Source organism: Osmerus eperlanus, chromosome 12, assembly GCF_963692335.1.
Source record: "Osmerus eperlanus chromosome 12, fOsmEpe2.1, whole genome shotgun sequence".
In the NCBI taxonomy this organism is placed as follows: Eukaryota; Metazoa; Chordata; class Actinopteri; order Osmeriformes; family Osmeridae; genus Osmerus; species Osmerus eperlanus.
Genome location: NC_085029.1, coordinates 8969313 through 8988173, shown reverse-complemented (window position 1 = coordinate 8988173; position 18861 = coordinate 8969313). Strand labels below are relative to the sequence as shown.

The 18861-nt window shown below is 49.9% G+C and overlaps 2 protein-coding genes across 5 annotated transcripts; one reads left to right on the top strand and one right to left on the bottom strand.

The window, feature by feature from the left end:
• Positions 1 to 244: 244 nt before the first annotated feature.
• LOC134031057 (neurabin-2-like) lies at positions 245 to 14139 on the top strand. 3 transcript variants are annotated; one of them, XM_062474531.1, is made up of 11 exons: positions 245 to 382; positions 616 to 2154; positions 8049 to 8181; positions 8613 to 8733; positions 8992 to 9096; positions 9942 to 10074; positions 11140 to 11292; positions 11428 to 11481; positions 11923 to 12152; positions 12531 to 12624; positions 12712 to 14139. In XM_062474531.1, the coding sequence occupies exons 2-11, from the start codon at positions 733 to 735 to the stop codon at positions 12760 to 12762; spliced, it is 2496 nt and encodes an 831-aa protein (XP_062330515.1). In that variant the 5' UTR covers positions 245 to 382; positions 616 to 732; the 3' UTR covers positions 12763 to 14139. The 3 variants fall into 3 exon arrangements, with proteins under 3 accessions (XP_062330515.1, XP_062330517.1, XP_062330516.1); XM_062474533.1 differs by having other exon boundaries at positions 343 to 403; XM_062474532.1 differs by having other exon boundaries at positions 376 to 506.
• LOC134031055 (histone-lysine N-methyltransferase PRDM9-like) lies at positions 14136 to 18793 on the bottom strand. Of its 2 annotated transcripts, XM_062474530.1 has the most exons (7): positions 18691 to 18793; positions 18205 to 18315; positions 18004 to 18096; positions 17572 to 17849; positions 17224 to 17291; positions 16899 to 17089; positions 14136 to 16735 (listed from the first exon to the last, which is right to left on the bottom strand). In XM_062474530.1, exons 2-7 carry the CDS (start codon positions 18302 to 18304, stop codon positions 14649 to 14651), a joined length of 2817 nt encoding a protein of 938 aa, XP_062330514.1. In that variant the 5' UTR covers positions 18305 to 18315; positions 18691 to 18793; the 3' UTR covers positions 14136 to 14648. The 2 variants fall into 2 exon arrangements, with proteins under 2 accessions (XP_062330514.1, XP_062330513.1); XM_062474529.1 differs by lacking the exon at positions 18691 to 18793 and having other exon boundaries at positions 18205 to 18676.
• Positions 18794 to 18861: the final 68 nt, after the last annotated feature.

The window sequence follows — 18861 nt, the reverse complement described above, 5'->3', positions numbered from 1 at the left end:
TAATTTATCATCTTATTTTGCAGTTGATGCAGGAAGCGAGTGGCAGTGTAAACGGATGTACAGTTGACTGAAGCGCGTTCAACATTTCCTCAGGGTCCTACAGCACTACCTATAACAACAGAATGTCATAATAAACCGGTTTTTAGGTTAAGATGTGGCAGGCTTTATATATGGGCAGTGAAATTCTAAATATTATATGATGAAACACAGAACGGTAGTATTTGAGAACGGAGGACTTTATACAAGTCAAGAACTCAACTAGCACTACGACCCTGCGGCGTCCCTCCTCCATGCAGCAGTCTGCTTTTACGCGAGGACCAGAAATCTGCAGTTCAGAAAATCAAGAGATCAAAATGATGCTGCCAGTGAAAAGGGATTAAACGTAAGCAATCTGTCGTCAGTGGTAAATCCGTGGCTCATTACTTACTGTTCCAGTTTACTGCTACTGTTTTAATGATTATCCCATTTTTCTTTTCATTTGTGTATGTTACTGTTGTAATTACAAGGTAGTCCTTAACAGATGCATCGCGTCCACTCTCCATTGCATAGTATCACATTGGATGAAAGCGGCCTAAAACGATAACTGTATTTGTTTCTCTCCATTTGCTATTCCAGCCAGCAAGGAGACACCATCTCCCCGACAGAATCGACTGTTGGTGGAAAGGGCAGATTTGTGCGTCCACCGGGGGAGACATGCCGTTGTTGAGCATCCGTTGAGACGCTTGACTGACTATGATGAAGACCGAATCCTCATCTTCCAAGAGCCCCGGCTCTGGGTCTACGCTCAGGAGCCCATCCCCGCACAGGAACGCGTACGAGGCGGGGATGCAGGCGCTGAAACCTATGAAGGACAATGCGGCCAACGGAGATGTCCAGGAAGGCCCGCGCGGGCGCAGGTATGGCTCAAACGTGCACCGTATCAAAAACATGTTCATGCAAATGCAGTCTCCATTGGACGGGGAGGGAGGTGAAGAAGCGACCAAGACGAACGACAACGAGAACGAGAAAACGGTGCGTCTGTCACTACCCAGGGCCGGTAGCCTAAACGAGAACGTGGACCATAGCGCATTGCTAAAGCTCGGCTCCACGGTCTCGGAAAGAGTCAATCGGTTCGACCCCAAAGCGGAAAACGGCCACCAGCGGGCCTCGTCACCTAGCTACTCCAAACTGCAGGAGACTCGCCGAATTTTTGAGCAGCAGCAGCAACAGCAGCAGCAACAGCAGCAGCAGCAGCAGGAGAAGGCCGCCACCACCCGTGTCTTGCTGAAGACCGATAGAGCTTCGGGCTTCCAGGATGGCAGGTTGGACGTGGTGGCCCGCTTTAACGGCAGCACAGAATCCCTGGACAGCCTGGACACCTCCGACGCGGTGTCGCCCACCGTTAGCCAGCTTAGCGCCGTGTTTGAACGAGCCGCCGAGCTCCGCAACAACCTCCACCGCCTGTCCTCCACCCCTCCACTACCCTCCAGGGGGGTCAGTGCCAAAGTGGGTGTACTCAACTCAAAAATCATCTCCAAGAGGATGCGCACCATTCCGACGGGAAAACAAGAGGAAGACGGTCACAACCAGAGGGACCAGGAACGACCTGCCAGGGGTACCAGGAGTAAAACAGCCGCCTCCGCTGGGACCCTGAACGGAAGCCGAAATGGTGGCCCGGGCGACCCTGCACAGGTTTCTGGGACCCTCACAGAAGAGTACAGGGAGAAGAGCGCATCAGACGCAGGAGTAGAGGTCAACGTTGGGGGGAAACCCGTGGAATGTTCAGGAGAGGCTGGCAGCACACTGGTCCAAGCTGAGGTACACGTGGAGAACGGGGGGAGCGCAGCCAAAAGAGAGCCCCTGGCGAGGGAGACCTCCCCCAAGGACGAGAGCGGCGGGCTGGCCGGGCAGGGTGGAGAGAGGGGCCAGGGTGTCGGGGAGGAGGAGGAGGAGGAAGAGAGGACTGGGAAGGAGGACGAGACCGGGGCCAACCAGGTGGATATCAGTACCTACAGCGCGGTGGGGGAGGACTCTGGAGGGAGCCAGGCGGACGAGGAGGAGGAGGAGGACGATCGCTACGATCCCGAGTCCAGCTGCACGGAGATCACAGGGCTTCCTGTGGAGGAGGATCCGCCCACGAGCCGCAAGATCCGCTTCAGCGTGGAGCCCATCAAGGTGAGCTCCAGGCGGCAGAACATCCAAACAGCGCCAGCTTTCACACTACATTATAAACCCGTGCACCCTCATCAAAACAAACCAATCACAACACACCTTCTGCTAGCATAGACTCACTGGTTAGTGTAGACTTGACTGCTCATCAAGGAGTCTTAATCAGGCCTGCCTGTTCTATCTAAATTACCATCTTCATCCCTGCTGATATCCAGTCAAAGATGCACTCAGGCCCACACATAACATTGAAGGCCTGCATGGTTATTGACATGGTTCATGTTGACCTGGAGCCGGTATGCACCATGTTCCCTCTCTTTACTTGCAGGAGATAGTTCCCACACATTTGGTAACGGCAGTGCCGGCATTCCCGCTGTGCAGCTGACAGCCCTGAAAGAGCCGGTGTGCCAGATTCTTATCCCAAATGCAGGGGGAGCTGCCTCACTGTCAATAATTGTTGTGGAGGAACAAAGAGGCTGGATAATTAGCTTTGCTGGCCTATTGTGTGCACAGGGTTGTTGGACCGGGCCGATTAAAGGTCAACAGCCATGCGCTGGGGGCCATTGGACAGTTTATGGGGTAGATGCGTTCTGGTATGTGGCATGAGATAGAAGGCGAGAGAGAGAGAGAGAGAGAGAGAGAGAGAGAGAGAGAGAGAGAGAGAGAGAGAGATTGGGTGTGAAATGGAAATGATGGGGGGGAGAGGGAGGGTGTTAGAGGAAGGGGGGGGTGGAGAGAGAGATAGATAAAAAGAGAGTCAAGGTTTGTGGCTTTTAGAGGAGGTGAAGATCGAGGGGGAGGGGAGTGCGAGCTCACGTCATGGTGATGTCTCAGCATTTGAGTTGATTCCCACTGTCTGCCACCAACCGGGCCTGCAATGACCCAAGGAGGAGCATCCGAGCTCTCCCAGCTCAGCCAGGCTGCCTGTCGACCCCCCCCCCCCCCAGTGTGGCCTGACACTGTACATCACACACTCTCCCACACACACACACACTCTCCCACACACACCCAGACCACTGACGGTGAGTCTCTGCTCGGATCAGGACCATTCCCGTAGAAAGTTCCGCTTCCTCCGTCTCGATATGATGTTCATCCACCAGTGTCTCGTCTAGTTTCATAAAGCCGTCACAGTCATTACTTCGGGCGGCTTGGTTGTTTTCAAAACATATTTCTAATTTCCTTGTTGAAGGTCTGCGCTGACAGAGTGAACCTGTATGGCAGGCAGCAGTGATACAGTACATGTTTGGCTTTAGGCTCCGAGTACTGGCCTTCCAGCCACCAGCAGCTGCAGAGACCCCCCTTCCCCCTCCCCTCTGCCAGCACCTCCCACTCTATCACAGACGGCTTTGTTATTGAGATGTGGGGGCAGCAGAGAGGTTGGGGGGTCAGATTGGAAGTATTTAATAGCTGACGTGCCATGCGACCAGAAGTGCCGTTACAGTGTCACTTTCTTCACTCTGAAACAGGAAGTGTGCTCGTCTTTTTGTGGTGAATAACACACACACACCCCTCCCTGTGTGTGTGCTTTAGATGTGGGTCCGTGCGGGTCGTTGTTCTGGCGATGTCGTTTGGCCTCTGTGTTTTGGTCAGGACAGTGTGAGCTTCCCACCTAACTGGCACAAAGCATGGCTGCTGCTCAGTCTAAACTTCACACCAACAACCTTGTTCCTTCCCCTTGACACCCTCTTTGTCTGCTCCTTTCTTTCATCATCTTTCTTTCTTTTTCTTTTTTTACTCTCGCGCCTCCTATTTTCCGACCTTATAAAAATAGCTAGCATTGGAAGCGGAGCCGACTCGTCTACACAGCTGTACTGCGGTCTCGCTAAACACGGGAAACAGCTCACATCTTATTTGTTTGTTTGTTTGCTTTATTATTTCATGTGTTTGTTTGTTTGTTTTTTTACATCTGTGTGTATTATTACAAGTCCATCCTTTATGACCATGGTACCTGGCAGTGCTTTGAGTGTGGATTCACCAGAAGTAAACAGTATCTCTGAACCTTGACCCTCCCACTCCATCTCCACTTCCACCTCCACCTCCCTCTCCCTCTCCGCCTGCCCCCACCTTTCCCTCCACCTCAAGCCCAGTGCTCTGTCAGGAGTTCCTGCTGCAGCTCAGCTCATCACCAGCCCTGTGCCAGCGTCAGTCCAAAAAGAATCTGCACAGATTAATCCAAATGGATCATTTTATTATCCGTTATTACATTGCATAAAGCTAAAAAATAAATAAAAAATTCAACAAGCATTACCTCCCAGATGATGTGCAGCTAAGGATGCTAGCGTGACATTGAAAGGTGGATTCCTTTCTACCTTGAGAACTCCCTAAACCCCGCAATGGTTCATTCTGACCTACATCCAATATCATCTTGGATTAGACCACAGGGGAGGGTTTCTGGGGAGGTGGCCAGGTGTCCTGAAGCTGTGGTGGGAGCCTGTGTGAGGGCGGGAGTGACTCACAGCCCTTCTGTGTTCTGACGCTAATGTACTAACTGACACACTCCCCACGAGTTAGCCTACGTAAGGTTGCACGCATAAAGCCTGTCACTGTGAAATAATCACGAAACAAACAGACTTCTTCTCTTTGCTGACGCGGACTTCCCTAGGTGAATCTGCTCCACCAGACCAGTGCTGGAGTGCCCGTTTATGTTCTGTTTATGTACAGTTTTATACAGTTACAGTAGTGCCATTGTACTGCTGAGCCATAGTCTCTTGCTGCTCTTAGACCAACACTGCTGACCAAACACATGCTGAGCCACCTCACTATGCAACTGTTACCATGACAAAGCAACCACTTCCATTTGATTGGCTGCATGGGAGTCTGGCCCAGTGTTCTGTCTCATGGCTGTGGGCACACATCTGCAATCCTGGATTAGGGACCATTTTTAGGAGGATTTGGGAGCAGTTATCTGCCCCTCTGGGCAAGGTCCTGTTGAATGTATTCAACAGACTCTGGCTGGAGCTGGACTCTGTGTAGCCAGGAGAGCTTGCTGGAGGTAGCTGATGGACAAGGCTGTCTGTTTCAAGCGGTCTGTTTTGCTTGTTTTGATAAAGGGCTCTTTGCCTGCTCACTGACACCAATTTATCACACAATAGTGGATTCATTGCAATATTTATTAGGGACAATGAATTGGACTGAGACTCAGAGAGCCCTGAATGATCTCTGTGGGAATAATAATAACTGGTTATTGATGGCGAGCATAACAGCTTTGCACAAATCTGATGATGGAACCATACATTTGTATAATGACACGATTATATTCAGTTATATAGCCTAATTATAGTTATAATTGCACGATAAGAACATGTCATGAAAGTGCCAGAGCTGTCTCGGTCGTTGTCCTTAATATGTAGGTTAGCGGCAGAGCTGCTGTAGAGAGACTGTGTGAAACATGCCATAAACCCAGCCTGGCCTCCTCCACACATTCTATTGGTTAGATCCAAAAAGAGATCTTTTTAGGAAAGGCAGAGAGGAGGTGTTGTTGGGAGGAGAAGGCAGCTGGAGGCCGTAACAGACTAAACTTGGTGTCGTCGCCCCCGTCCCCCCCGACCACATCCCAGCGCAAGACCCATCATTTAAGTGGCTCTTTCTCACGACAACTGCATTGTAAAAAAAAAAAAACTGGGTTGTTGTCACTTACTGGACAAATTTAGAACTTTGTACATTCTAAGTGGTTACCCTGCACAGACGTAAACAGAGGCTAGAAAGAGAGAGACAGAGAGAAAGATATAGAAAAGGAGAGAGAGAAAGAGAAAGGGAGAGAGAGAGAGAGAGAGAGAGAGAGAGAGAGAGAGAGAGAAAGGGAGAGAGAGACAGAGAGAGAGAGAGAAAGAGAGAGAGACACCGAGAGAGAAAGAGAGAGAGAGACAGAGAGAGAGAGAGAGAAAGAGAGGGGTGGGTGAGGAAAGACTCTCCTCAGCCATCTGTTTGCCACTGTGACCTACTATCTGCCACAACTGGAGCAACGTCCTCCCCCCATCCAGCCCTGCCCAGCCTGGCCCAGCCCAGCCCTCCCCCACCCACCCAGCCGTACCCATCCCTACCCCCCACCTCACCCTGCCCTGCCCAGCCCTGCCCCCCACCATGCCCAGCCCCCCACCTTAATCCCAATGTTTGTCTCCCTAAAGGGAAAAGGCGCAGTGCTCTCATTGACTGACAGCCTTTTGCTCTAACGTGTGCTCATCTCTGACCATGCTCACAGGCAGGGTGGAGGGGTGGGGGAGAGAGAGAGAGAGAGAGAGAGAGAGAGAGAGAGAGAGTGAGGGAAAGGAGAGAAGGAGAAAGAAGGGCATCATGTAGGATTGCAATGTTTGTCTCCCCTCAGAGGGATCATCCCATGTAAGAAGGAAGCAAATCTCCTTTAGAGTATCTCTTGCTTGCGTGTGTGTGCTTGTGTGTATGTATGTATGTATGTATGTATGTATGTATGTATGTATGTATGTATGTATGTAAGTATGTATGTGTCAGGTCAGGGAATGGCCTTACTTATTCCTCGTGGCACGTGTAATACTCCTGAACTGTGTTTGGTGTCTCGTGGTGAAGCTGTAGAACGAGGGCACCATTGGGTTCCCCCCCATCTGGAGCGAGATGCTAGCCTGGGACATGGAGCCCCGCCTGGTCAGACAGGAAGCTGTAATCCACATTAGACTAAGCCATCGAAAAACAAAGGTAACCTAAATCATAGACGCCCCAGGTCTGCACCATGTGGAGGATTGTGGCTGAGCTTTCCCCTAGTTTTCCCTGGCCGTGAGAGCAGAGGTGGCACTGGTTCGTCTCATTGTCCTTTGGTTCGGATGTCCTTTCCTGGATAGATTGGTTGGTTGGAGAGGCCTGGATAGTTCATTTCCCTCAGTGGAGGAGGAGGAGGCCTGGCTGAATAGCAAAAGCCACTGTCAAAAACGGACAAGTGCTTTACTCTGTGGTTGCTACGGAAACCGCACCCATGTGATCTGCAGACGGCCCTGTTGCGAGCAAAGCGATGCTTCTGTGATACGAGACATATACAGCAGGCACCGAGAGGGGTGGGGGGATAGGCAAAGACTTTTATCGCGGAGGATACTAAACTAAAAGGTTATTTCAACTGGAATAAGCGAAATAAAGGAGGGAGGGGATGACAGGAAAAAGAGGAGGCTGAAAGAAAGGAGAGGGTCAAAAGAAAGACAGAGTGGGTCCTGTGAGATGGAGAGAGTGGCTTGTGGACCCTGTGAGGTGGTGCATATGTAATCAACCCAGGAAGGCCAAAAAGAGACAGAAAGAGAAGGGAGAGAGAGAGTGAGAAAGAGAGAGAGAGAGAGAGAGGGAGAGGGAGGGAGAGAGAGAGAGAGAGAGAGAGAGAGAGAGAGAGAGAGAGAGAGAGAGAGAGAGAGAGAGAGAGAGAGAGAGAGAGAGAGAGAGAGAGAGAGAGAGAGAGAGAGAGAGAGAGAGAGAGAGAGAGAGAGAGAGAGAGAGAGAGAGAGAGAGGGAGGGAGGGAGGGAGGCAGTGGCCGAGTCTTTTCAAATTCAGCCATGTTGGCAGCTCCCTGTGTGCGAGGCTTGCTAATAGCAGCTGCAGTGCTTCTGCATTCGCATGCTGGAGGTGGTTATGTAAACTGTCATGCTGTTGGTTGAATGTGGGAAGCTATTGGCCCGCCTCTACCTCACAGAGGGCAGCTAAGTGTGGACTGTTTGGTGTTTGGGGGAAAGAAAGTAAGGAGATACAGACCCCTTGAGTACAAATCTAAATGTCCTCTCACACAATCAACTTTTTTGGACAGTCCACTCCAATCCTCGGAACGCACCGTTCTTACAATGACAGCATGTCATTTAATCTCATCATGTTCAATGGATTAATTCCTCCATTCATCCAGCGGCTAAATAAAAGCCTGATTCGTTGGCTCTGTGATGCTTGATGTTTCCTGTCTCTCCAGGTCTTCGCCACCTATCCCAACGAGGATTATGACCGGCGCAACGAGGACGTGGATCCCATGGCGGCGTCCGCCGAGTATGAGCTGGAGAAGAGGGTGGAGAGGTTGGACCTGTTCCCCGTGGAGCTGGAGAAAGGTTAGACCACGCTCCTACTTCCCCTCTGACCACGCTCCCACTTCCCCTCTGACCAGCCCCTGCAACCTCCAGGCACATGGGTTTGTGACATAGCCAGGCTAACATTTCGGAATAGTTCTTGTGAAACGTATTTGAATGGCGAATAAGACTTAACTAGGCTACACGCACGGACTGTGATTGGAGTCTGGGAGGAGAATGGAGAGTTATATCGCCATTGTTCAGACGATAGTCAATTGTATTGATCCGTCAGTTGAGATCTCATTTTTCCAACCAACCAACCATCCATCCATGCATTGGACATCCCTCCATCTGTCCAGTTAGTGCTCCCCCCAAGACGGAACCCCATCCCTCCATCATCGGACAATACGTGACAGGAAGGTGTAGCGAGAGAAAGGGAAACCAAACACGTCCCTCTGTGTTTCTCTCCTCAGATGGCGATGGGCTCGGCATCAGCATCATTGGCATGGGTGCTGGGGCGGACATGGGTCTAGAGAAGCTGGGCATTTTTGTCAAGACAGTCACGGATGCCGGGGCGGCACACAGGGACGGCAGGTACGTGCGCACCTCCGGCACTGCCATCACTTACAAAACATCTACCATTAACACTATGCACTGCTCATTTACAGTGCACGAAGGCAACTGCTTTTCCCGAAAATAAATGTTTGATGTACATGAACGTGTTCCGGTTCGTGGGTCACACATGCATCACACACATGCGCCACGCATTTGCTTGAGACAGGTTGAGCACGTTTTTGAAATGACACGAAATGGTGCACAGGGTTAGTGCTCAGGGCTGCGGTTTCTCCCCAGGATCCAGGTTAACGACCTCATCGTTGAGGTGGACGGGACCAGCCTGGTGGGGGTCACCCAGAACTTTGCTGCCTCTGTCCTCAGGAACACCACAGGAACTGTCAGGTGCGTGAGAGAGGGGGGTGCTTTTCAACGCAACACCCAGAGACACCTGCTGTTTCCTTTTCACTACTTTCTTCTCCATCCTCCAGACTGCAGTTTAATTACCAGGTTGATATACTATATATAGCTGTGTGCTTGGCCTGTAGACAACAGTCCCATGGTACATAGTGCGTAGCTCAGAACAACACAAGGTTTCACGTCTTCAGCAATTCTAGAAATAGAAGACTAAAGTAAACCACCATTTCCTGCCCCTTCCACACCGCTCACGACAGATCACAAGTCACCAGGTTACAAATAAGGTGATGTTTTCGAACACTTCGAGAACACATCCTTTTTGAGACATACGGTATTAAAAAATCACAAGGCGGCACTTGGAGAGTGACGACAACAAGGCCACAGGAATGAGCAGTGTCAATAAAGAATGCCAGGAGTCTTTCGTTTTTTGAACCGTCTCCAGAGAGCTGTGGGGTTTCACGGCTGCTCCCCGGCGCCCTCCTTTGTCACCCTGTCGACTCATTCATAATTCAGGGCTTCGTGGTCTGCGCTATGGGGTAATTGCTAGTGTGTTGTGTGACTTGTGGAAGATCAGAGACCTTCCAGATAGCTCATGCATTATATATAAGTGGAGGATAGGATGAGGACAGTTACTGGTGTGCCTATTCATAAAAATGTCAGTCAAGCAAATAGGATACAGGAAGTATGTCTAAGCATTTAATCACCGGTTATCGCTTTAAAGGATGTTGTGGCCAGCTAAGGAAAGTACCTTCGAGTATGATTAGACATGAATTTGTTGTCACTCGGGAATGCGTCACTCGTTTTCCTGAAGCGGTTGTGGGGCTCTTGTGCAGGTTTCTGATTGGCAGGGAGAAGCCAGGTGAGCAGAGTGAGGTGGCCCAGCTGATCCAGCAGACCCTGGAGCAGGAACGCTGGCAGAGGGAGATGATGGAGCAACGCTACAACCAGTACATGGACGACCAGGAGGTACAGCAGACAGGACCCGTTATACACGTGACCGGAAACACAGCAACACAGCTGCCCGGTTTACAGACACTCACAAAGCATCAAAAAGCATGTTCTTCATTTGCTTCTGGTTTCCGAAACACAATAGACAAATTAATAGCTTGTCTCTTAATGAACATTGTTTGTTTTCACCTTGGTCAGGAAGCCACAGTAACGACAAGGTAATGCAATTTGGACAATTATCTGTGTCTTGGTTCGGATGTTTCTTTGACATTTGCTTGGCCTTTCTCTGGTCTGGTTAAAGTCATAGCAAAAATAGCATCTGGCAAACAAAGAAATAGCTTGCAATGCTGCAGCTATATCATACCACATGAAGGACACTGGCACATTCTATTAGTCAAAATGACTTGAACAACAAAAATGTTCATTAAATAGAATGCCCTTTAACCTTGTAGACATATTTTAATCTTCATATTAAGCTTTTTTCAGCTGTCGTATTCGCCCATGTGTGGCCTCTCTTTCAGCTTTAGGATTAAGATTTGTGTGCCAATACCATTTTTGACAGAGCTGACGCAAACTGTATTGGGGCACTGGGCACAGAATCTGTGCTTGTGTTTTCAGGCTACACTAGAGTCATAGCCAACTCATAAGGACTGTTTCCCAAATGAAGTCTTTCAGATATTTTGGCTTTGTCCCCACTCAACTGTGAAGTTCAGCTGTGTGTAGGAATGTTTTTGTGTAGGAATTTTTGCCTAAGTCGAATTTGGCTTCCAGGTTCCATTATACCCCCTTACAACAATTTTGCAAAACGTTTGTTCTTTCATCCCCAATGAAAGCTGCACGGAGGATGCAGCGAGAGGATTGACAAAATTCCGTTCTAATCAGGACACTCCGAGCCCCATTTGGGTTTTGATCTAGTGTTTTGCCCCATCTAGTGGCTAATCATTGCTACATCACCCAACAGAAAACCTTGACTTAGGATACTGACAGGCATAGGAGTCTGCATAGTAAGTGTTGTGGGTTAGGGCCTAGTGGACTGAAGGGAATGTTGTGCCTTATGTCTATCATCCCTCCCTCTCTCTCCAGACTGGTGACTATGGCAGCGACGAGGAGGAAGAGGATGAAGAGGAGGCCAGCCCCCCGTATCCGAGTGCCATCGAAGTGTTCGACCTGGCCGAGAATGAAGACATCTCCCCCCTGGAGTCAGACCCTGAGAAGCTGGCTCACAAGTACAGAGAGGTGACAAAGAACTTCTTAGATATTACAGTATAAACATTACAGACAGACAAAAATACTCCTTTGTCTCCCTTTTGAAGTCATATTTTTAGAACACTTTGTTGTGTCCTCAACTGGTATTTGCGCGTGTCTTCGCAGCTTCAAATAAAGCATGCAGTCACACAGGCTGAGATTCAGCAGCTGAAAAGGAAGGTAAGGCTGAGCTTTCAAGAATGACACAGTCACAAGCTATAGACACGGTTCTATCTACACCATCACAAACTATAGACACGGTTCTATCTACACCATCACAAACTATAGACACGGTTCTATCTACACCATCACAAGATATAGACACGGTTCTATCTACACCATCACAAACTATAGACACGGTTCTATCTACACCATCACAAACTATAGACACGGTTCTATCTACACCATCACAAACTATAGACACGGTTCTATCACTGGACTACACGGTCACAAACAATAGACACCGTTCTATTTACACAGGCAGAAACGATAGCCAAGGTTCTATCTACACAGTCACAAACAACAGACACAAGGTCTGTCACTGTTCTAAAAGACAGCCAGTGTCCCAGGAATGGGTTTCTCGTCTCTTACCTTACGCATGCGTGCGTCACACACGTACAGGTGAACCATGCCGAGCAGGACAAGCAGCGCTGGCGGGTGGACAAGGCCCAGCTGGAGCAGACCTTGACGGAGAACAAGGAGCGCATGGATAAGCTGGAGGGCTACTGGATGGAGGCCCAGTCGCTGTGCCAGGCGGTGGACGAGCACCTGAAGGAGACCCAGGCGCAGTACCAAGCCCTGGAGCGCAAGTACAGCAAGGCCAAGCGCCTCATCAAGGACTACCAGCAGAAGTAAGAGACTAGTGCAGGTTGTGGCATCTTTCAGGTAGGGCCAGTTGGATGGCAAATGTGTCCCTTTATGTAGAAGAAACTCAAGATAGACAAATACATTATGTGAGGTAAGGAGTGAGGGATTAGGTGGGTACTTTTTAATATAATTGTTTTGCACTTGTTTTGCACATGTTTTGTCTACTTTAATAGACAGGTTTTAAGTGAAGTGGGACAGGAAGGGCAGGGTGAGAGAGAGGGTGGGGAAGACATAGAGCAAAGGGCCAAAATCCAGATTCAATCCCAGGCCACTGCAATAACATGGTAGGCTGAGGCCTGCCATGGGCCCTGGGCCCTCGCCCACCACTTTTCATAACTCTTTTGTGACTGCTTCGTCTGCAGGGAGATCGAGTACCTGAAGAAGGAGACCCAACGTTGTGCACAAGATGGAGCCGAGGCCTCCTTGAGAGAAGAGTCCAGCCAGCTTCACGAGCAGGTGGGGGATGAGCGCCCATAATGACTCTGACACAGCCAGAGATCCCTGTCCACATCCATCTCATGTCTGTTTTCTTTATGTTTCCAGGTAGCAGATCTAGAATGCAGAGTTGAGGAGCTGAAATCTGATCCTTTATAAATAAAATTGAAAAGTCCATAAGGGTGATGCGGTGACTAAGAATATTGTGTTGTTGTACTGTCAGTGAACCCTGTCAGTTAACCCGGGGCATTTCTTGTCTCGGACTTGAGCTTGGTTTCTGGTTGCATAGGTTGATGTTCAGTATCCTCAGGCTTTGAACTGCTGCATATGAACTCTAATCTCCATCATCCTTTTGGTTTCTTACCTGTTCTGTTAACACTTCCCATTTGGGGAAAAAACTGCCTATGGCTACAGATTTGTCTAACAGTGTTATCAGCGTTTTTCTTAGCAATGGAATACTGACAAAGACTTTGATTGAACTTTGTGCCGTTTTCTGATTATTTCCAGTGTTCAGTATTTGACCATTTGGTCGCAATGATGTGTTTGTGTGAATTGCAGGCCAGGCTTTTGATTTTAATTGCCTTTACAACAAATTCCTTTGTTTTCTTTTGTTCCCCCTCTTGTTTTGTGAAAATATTTTTCTTTTCTGGGATTGTACAAAAGTGCTCCTGTTTGTGGTTTATCAAACAAAGTTTGGTTTGTATATATTTTTTATTAATATATGTATAACATTTACCATAATATAACTAATGAGATCATGGATCGTTGCATAATGATTATTGCGAAGAGGGATGTGTAAATTGCACTGAGGGAGACTATGTTGCTATGGTGCTTCACTGGAGTGAAAAAAAATATCTGAGATGTATATTGTCCAGACATTATGTGGAACCCGACATTTGTAGGTTTCAAATCCACTGAAGAGACACACTTGTAATGTTTCCACGTTAGCTTCCTTGACATCAGGGAAAGACTCCTCAAACCCCTTCCTCCTTAACGGAACAAACACCGGACAAACACCCGACCAACGGCGACAGACTGGAGTCGTACATTTGTCTGACACAGGACAACTACTGAGGTAACTTGAGCATTGGGAACCCGAGTGGACTGAAACGGTACACAGCTTCACCAGCAGCTGCCCTCCCCCACCCCGTGCAGATTCTCTGCAGAGCACACAGAACCACTGCCAGATCCACACTGCTTCAGTCTGGGGCGAAACCTTTAAAACCTTCACTCCTGTTAAGTCTCAGTATGTTTGTATAGTTTAAGATTAGATTCAGATATTTTACTCATGTTTAATATGGTGAATGCTGTAAGAAAAGCTCATGGATAAAACAAAAAACAAATGTGGTGACAAAAACAATGAAAATGGACGAGACAATGACATGTACTGGATCTGTCAGAGAAAGATGGTTCTAGCAAAGCTCAAGAATAGAATAAATATGTCATGGGCATGATTAAGTATTTTCATAAGATTCTAGGCTTGTACAGGGCACATGCTTTGCATTATATGTTTTGTGGAATAAATGGTCAAGTGATGTTGAAGTCATTTTATTAAAAAACAAGAAGCCTTCCAAAAGATACATTCTTTGCAAAGTCAATTTTAGAAAACTATTTTAGAAAACTATAGCAAGCAAAAAATCCTGATTCATTTGAGGACACTCAAAGGGAAAGAGTATAGCATGACCAGCACAGTTAAGTGGCACATTAATGCTTGTTACGGGAGTAAAAATAAATTATGACAGAACAAATAAACATTACACAATTATACAACATGAAGACAGAACTGGGCTTTTTCTAGTGCTTTCTATTGAGGAAGCACTTACAAAGCGCAAGATAAAACGCATCTAGAATTAAGGGATAACGAGCCCTATTGCCAAACCTTTAATTAAAGTTCAACAAAATAAAAACCCTCTACATGTACAATGCTAATGAAGCATGAAGCCCTTGGGAAGCTCAACAATAAGTATTGATCTGAAGTCAAACTGAAATGTGGGTGTGTTATGGCCGGGTAACACACAATGTGCATTTCGAAGCGACCCGTGCACCTAGTACGTGTGCATTTTCTGGTGGTGCCTCTTCAAGTGATAACCTCGCGAAAAGCTCTTCCCACACTGGGTGCATTTGAACAGTCTCTGGCCGCTGTGGAGGAGCTGGTGAGCCTTCAGGCTCTGGGGGCGGCTGAAGCTCTTGCCGCACTCGGAGCACTGGTGGGGCCTCACTCCCGTGTGCTTCCCCTCGTGGCGCTTCAGGTCCCCGGACTGCCGGAAGCTCTCCCCGCAGTGGGTGCACAGGTAGGGCTTCTCGCCGGTGTGCGTTCGGATGTGAACATTCAGCTGGCCGATGAGCATGAAGCACTTCTCGCAGTGAGGGCAGCGGTGGGGCTTCTCCCCCGTGTGGAACAGGTGGTGCTGCTTGAGGGCGTACAGGCACGAGAAGCCCTTGCCGCACTCCGTGCACAGGTACAGGATCTCGCTCTGCTTCATGCACTTGTGGGCCTTGAAGCTCTTGAAGGAGTTGTAGGACTTGCCGCATTTCGCGCAGTTGTGCGCCTCCTCGGCTTCGTCGGCGTGAGGCGAGACCTCGCTGGAGCCCAGCAGAGAGACGAACTCCACCGGGTGGTGCCTCTTCATGTGCTTGTCCAGGTACAGCTTGGACGTGAAGGAGAACTGGCAGTAGGAGCACGGGAAGATCTCGGAGGTGAACTGGACCTTCTTGCACGAGTCCATCTCCTGGTGCCGCTTGAGGGCCGCCGGCCTCGTGAAGAGATGGCCGCAGTCGTCGCAGGGGTAGGTCTTCCCCGAGTGCGTGACGCGATCGTGCCGCAGGAGGTTGCCGTACTTTTTGAAGACGGCGCCGCACTTGGGGCAGATGTACGGGCCCTCCTTGGACCTGGAGCACTCGTGGCCTTCGAGCTCCTCGGGGTCGGCGAACGCTCCCTTGCATTCCGCGCAGTCGTACGCGGTCGTCTCGCCGTCTGCGTCCATCCCGTCTGGAGATTCTGAGTCGGGCGCTTCCGGGCCGCGGCTGCCCTGCTCCCTCTGGACCGGGCCTGGGGATTTCCTCTTCACGGTGGACTGCCTACGTTTGGGTGCTATGAGCCTGGTGATGGCCGACAGCCTCGACCTGCTTCCCAGGTGCTTCATTCTCTGGGAGCGAGGCCTGGTGGTGACTCCAGCCGCCTGGGCCACCGACAGCGGCGCTACGAAGGTCGGGTCTGGGTCCTCGGACTCATCCACAGGCACCCGGTTCTCTTCTTCATCCTCGGAGGCTACGTCTGCCACCTGGGTCTTCTTCTTCTGTCTCTGGTGAACCTGTAGGTGCTTGTCCAGGTCGGACAACTGGCTGAAACACCTCTTACACTGGCTGCAACAGTAGGGTTTTGGCGTGTCGGAGTGGACGTTTTGTTGGTGTCTTTTGAGGTGGTATTCGTTCGTGAACACCCTCCCGCAAGGGGAACACTTGTGGGGTTCCTCTTCCGATACCCCGCTGGCGTCCTCTGTGAGGGCTGGCGGGGGTTCTGAAGCACCATTGGTTGAAGTATTTAATGGATCCGGTGGATTTTCGGTTTGAGAGGGGTGTTCCGATTCCGTTGGATCAGCCCCAGGCGAGGATGGGCGGTTGGGTGAGGCGGTGACGGCGAGGGTCACTTTCACCCGCCTCAACGGCCTCTTTTGGTGAGTCAGCTGGTGCCGACGCAGGCCAGACGACTGGCTGAAACACCTCTTGCAGTGGATGCAGCAGTAGGGCCGTGTCCGCAGGTGGACGCTTTGCTTGTGTCTTTTCAGGTGGTGAGAGTACATGAACACCTTGCCACACTGGGAGCACTTGTTGGGGTTGTCCTCCGGTTTGTCCTCGGCCGACACCTCCGCGGGGCCCGACGGAGACGGCGCCGCGGCCCCGTTGGCCGACGGGCCCTCCGGCTCCGTCGCACCGCCGGGGAGGAGGTCTACCAGCTTAGGGGGAAGACTCAGAGGGTGGTGTCCACATACGGGGGGCTCTGGCCCAGGTAACGCAGCAGCCTCTTCTACGGTCTCGGGGTGGCAGCTTTCTGTGTGTCTCTGCAGGTAGCACTCTGTGGTGAAGGAGAGCGGACACTGGGCGCAGAGGAACATCTGCGAAGTCGTGCCGTCCTCTGGAACAGAACGCAGAATACAGTTCAGAGATGTCTGGGAAGCGTATTACACAGCTTACACCGCACACGATCATCTACCCTTACAGTGTCAACACAGCGACACGCGTTACGAAGTTCTCAGCAGGGAAACCAAACGAAAATCATGCGGAGAGACGACAACTACCTGCGGGAGTGCACTTCCGGAACCAGATCTGGTTCCAGGCGTCCGTAGGCTGGCTAACGAACTGGTTACTGGGCCACACCATCAGCTCCTCTCCCGCGAGTATGGAGCGGCAGCAGTGGAACAGGACACTCCCCCGGCACTGGACGACCAACAGGTTTGTCTCTTCCTCGTGGCGAGCACAATTGACGTACCTGAGGGAGACGGGCGAGAAACGCAGGGAGCTCCGTGACTGCGCTCCGTCACGGACGGACAGGCGGACACAGGGTGACACAGGGTGACGCGCGAGGCAGCCGGACTGCAACGCGACGTGGCAAGCGGCGGTTACCTCATCCAGTTGGAATGCGTCTCCCTTGACGCATCGATGTACTCGTACTCGCCCGTTCTTCTGCAAACCTGGGAAATCAAGAGTATTGCTCAAACTGGAAGTATTGATCGACTGGCAAAACAACACGACCAGCGATATCTTGAGTTTGCACAACCGAGAGCACTGAGCCTCTGCACCATGGAACAACCACTGCATTGCAACTCGCAGATCGGTAGCTCAGAAATATGCGCTAAACAATACATCGACATGTAGGCCTAGTCAGTAAGCAGATGCCTTTATCCAAAGCGACACCATCTAGCTGACTTCTGCATAAACTGGCAGCTTAGCCGCTGATGTCTTAACGCTCACCTCCCAGGAGTAGTCACTGTTCACGGCCTCCTCGTCTGTGATGATCTCTCCCTCATAAGGCCCAAAGTGCATCCCCGGAGACACAGTTGGCCCCTGGTTCATGACCCCTAGTCCTGCGCCTGGGATGCTGGACCTGCCAATCATCAGGCCATGAGGCAGAGTGAGCAGAGCCCTCTGAGGGACTCCTGTTGCAGTGGGGGAGTCCAGCACAAAGGATGGCCCTACACCACCTTGGAGGTCACACTGGTCTTTGAACAGGTTATGGCACTCCTCACAATCTGTAAAAAAAATCCACAACAAACAATGTTTCTCATGAAACAGTCGAGCCTTGTAATGCACGTTGAATAACCAGCAAGGCGAACGATGATTGGTAATCAATGTGTTAAGCAGCTACAGGTGAAGCACCTCTCAAGGAACAACGTGCTCACTCACAGATGTTGTCTGAGGGTGGAGGGTCATCCTCCTCTTGAACCATGGTTTCCAAGACATTTTGGATAGGACTCACAGTTTGCTCCTCGAGTAACACTGCAGTGCAAAACAAAAACTAAACTGAGCATGAATTGCATATTTTCTCCCTGCAGTACAAGTACTACAATTTGGGAGCCCTGACTCCAGGACTTTTTGGAGTCTTACCTGTAGTGGTGTTGCCATCGCAAGGTTGGTATTCCTCTGTTACAATAATCACTTCCGTGACAGTCTCTGCCCACTCTACGATGCTGCCCCTCTCTGACATAGGTGCAAACTCTAAAATGGACACAAATGAGTGAGCATGTAACACTGGCTAACCCACTGTTTCACACAGCACCACTGGTTAGCCTATTAAAATGTCGTTTATCTGGCATTAGATAATAGCTGTGATACTGCTGTCTCAGACGACTGAGTTGGCTAAGTTAGTTAAATGTCACACAACAGTAGTTAGCTGCCACTACTAGAGACATGTACTGCTATGTACTGTGGCTAGCTAGCATTAGCCTAGCGAACGTACAAGTAGCTAACAAGCTAGCTAGGTTAAAACAGCTGCCAAGTCCAGATGTAGGAATTGTGTGTTTTATAAGCTACTTCGGTAAGGCTAGCTACATGAGGGTATGTTTACCAACCTGAAATAGCTAGCTAACTAACCCGTTATTGCTTAATTGTGACAGCTGGATACGATATCCGTAGAGTAGACTACACAAGCTAGCAAAGACGAGCCGCCAAAATACGCATTAAGGGAAGCGTCATGAACCGACGTAAATCAAAACACATTTTCAAAATAAAAGTCAGTTAACCAAATCTTTCTGGCAATGGTTA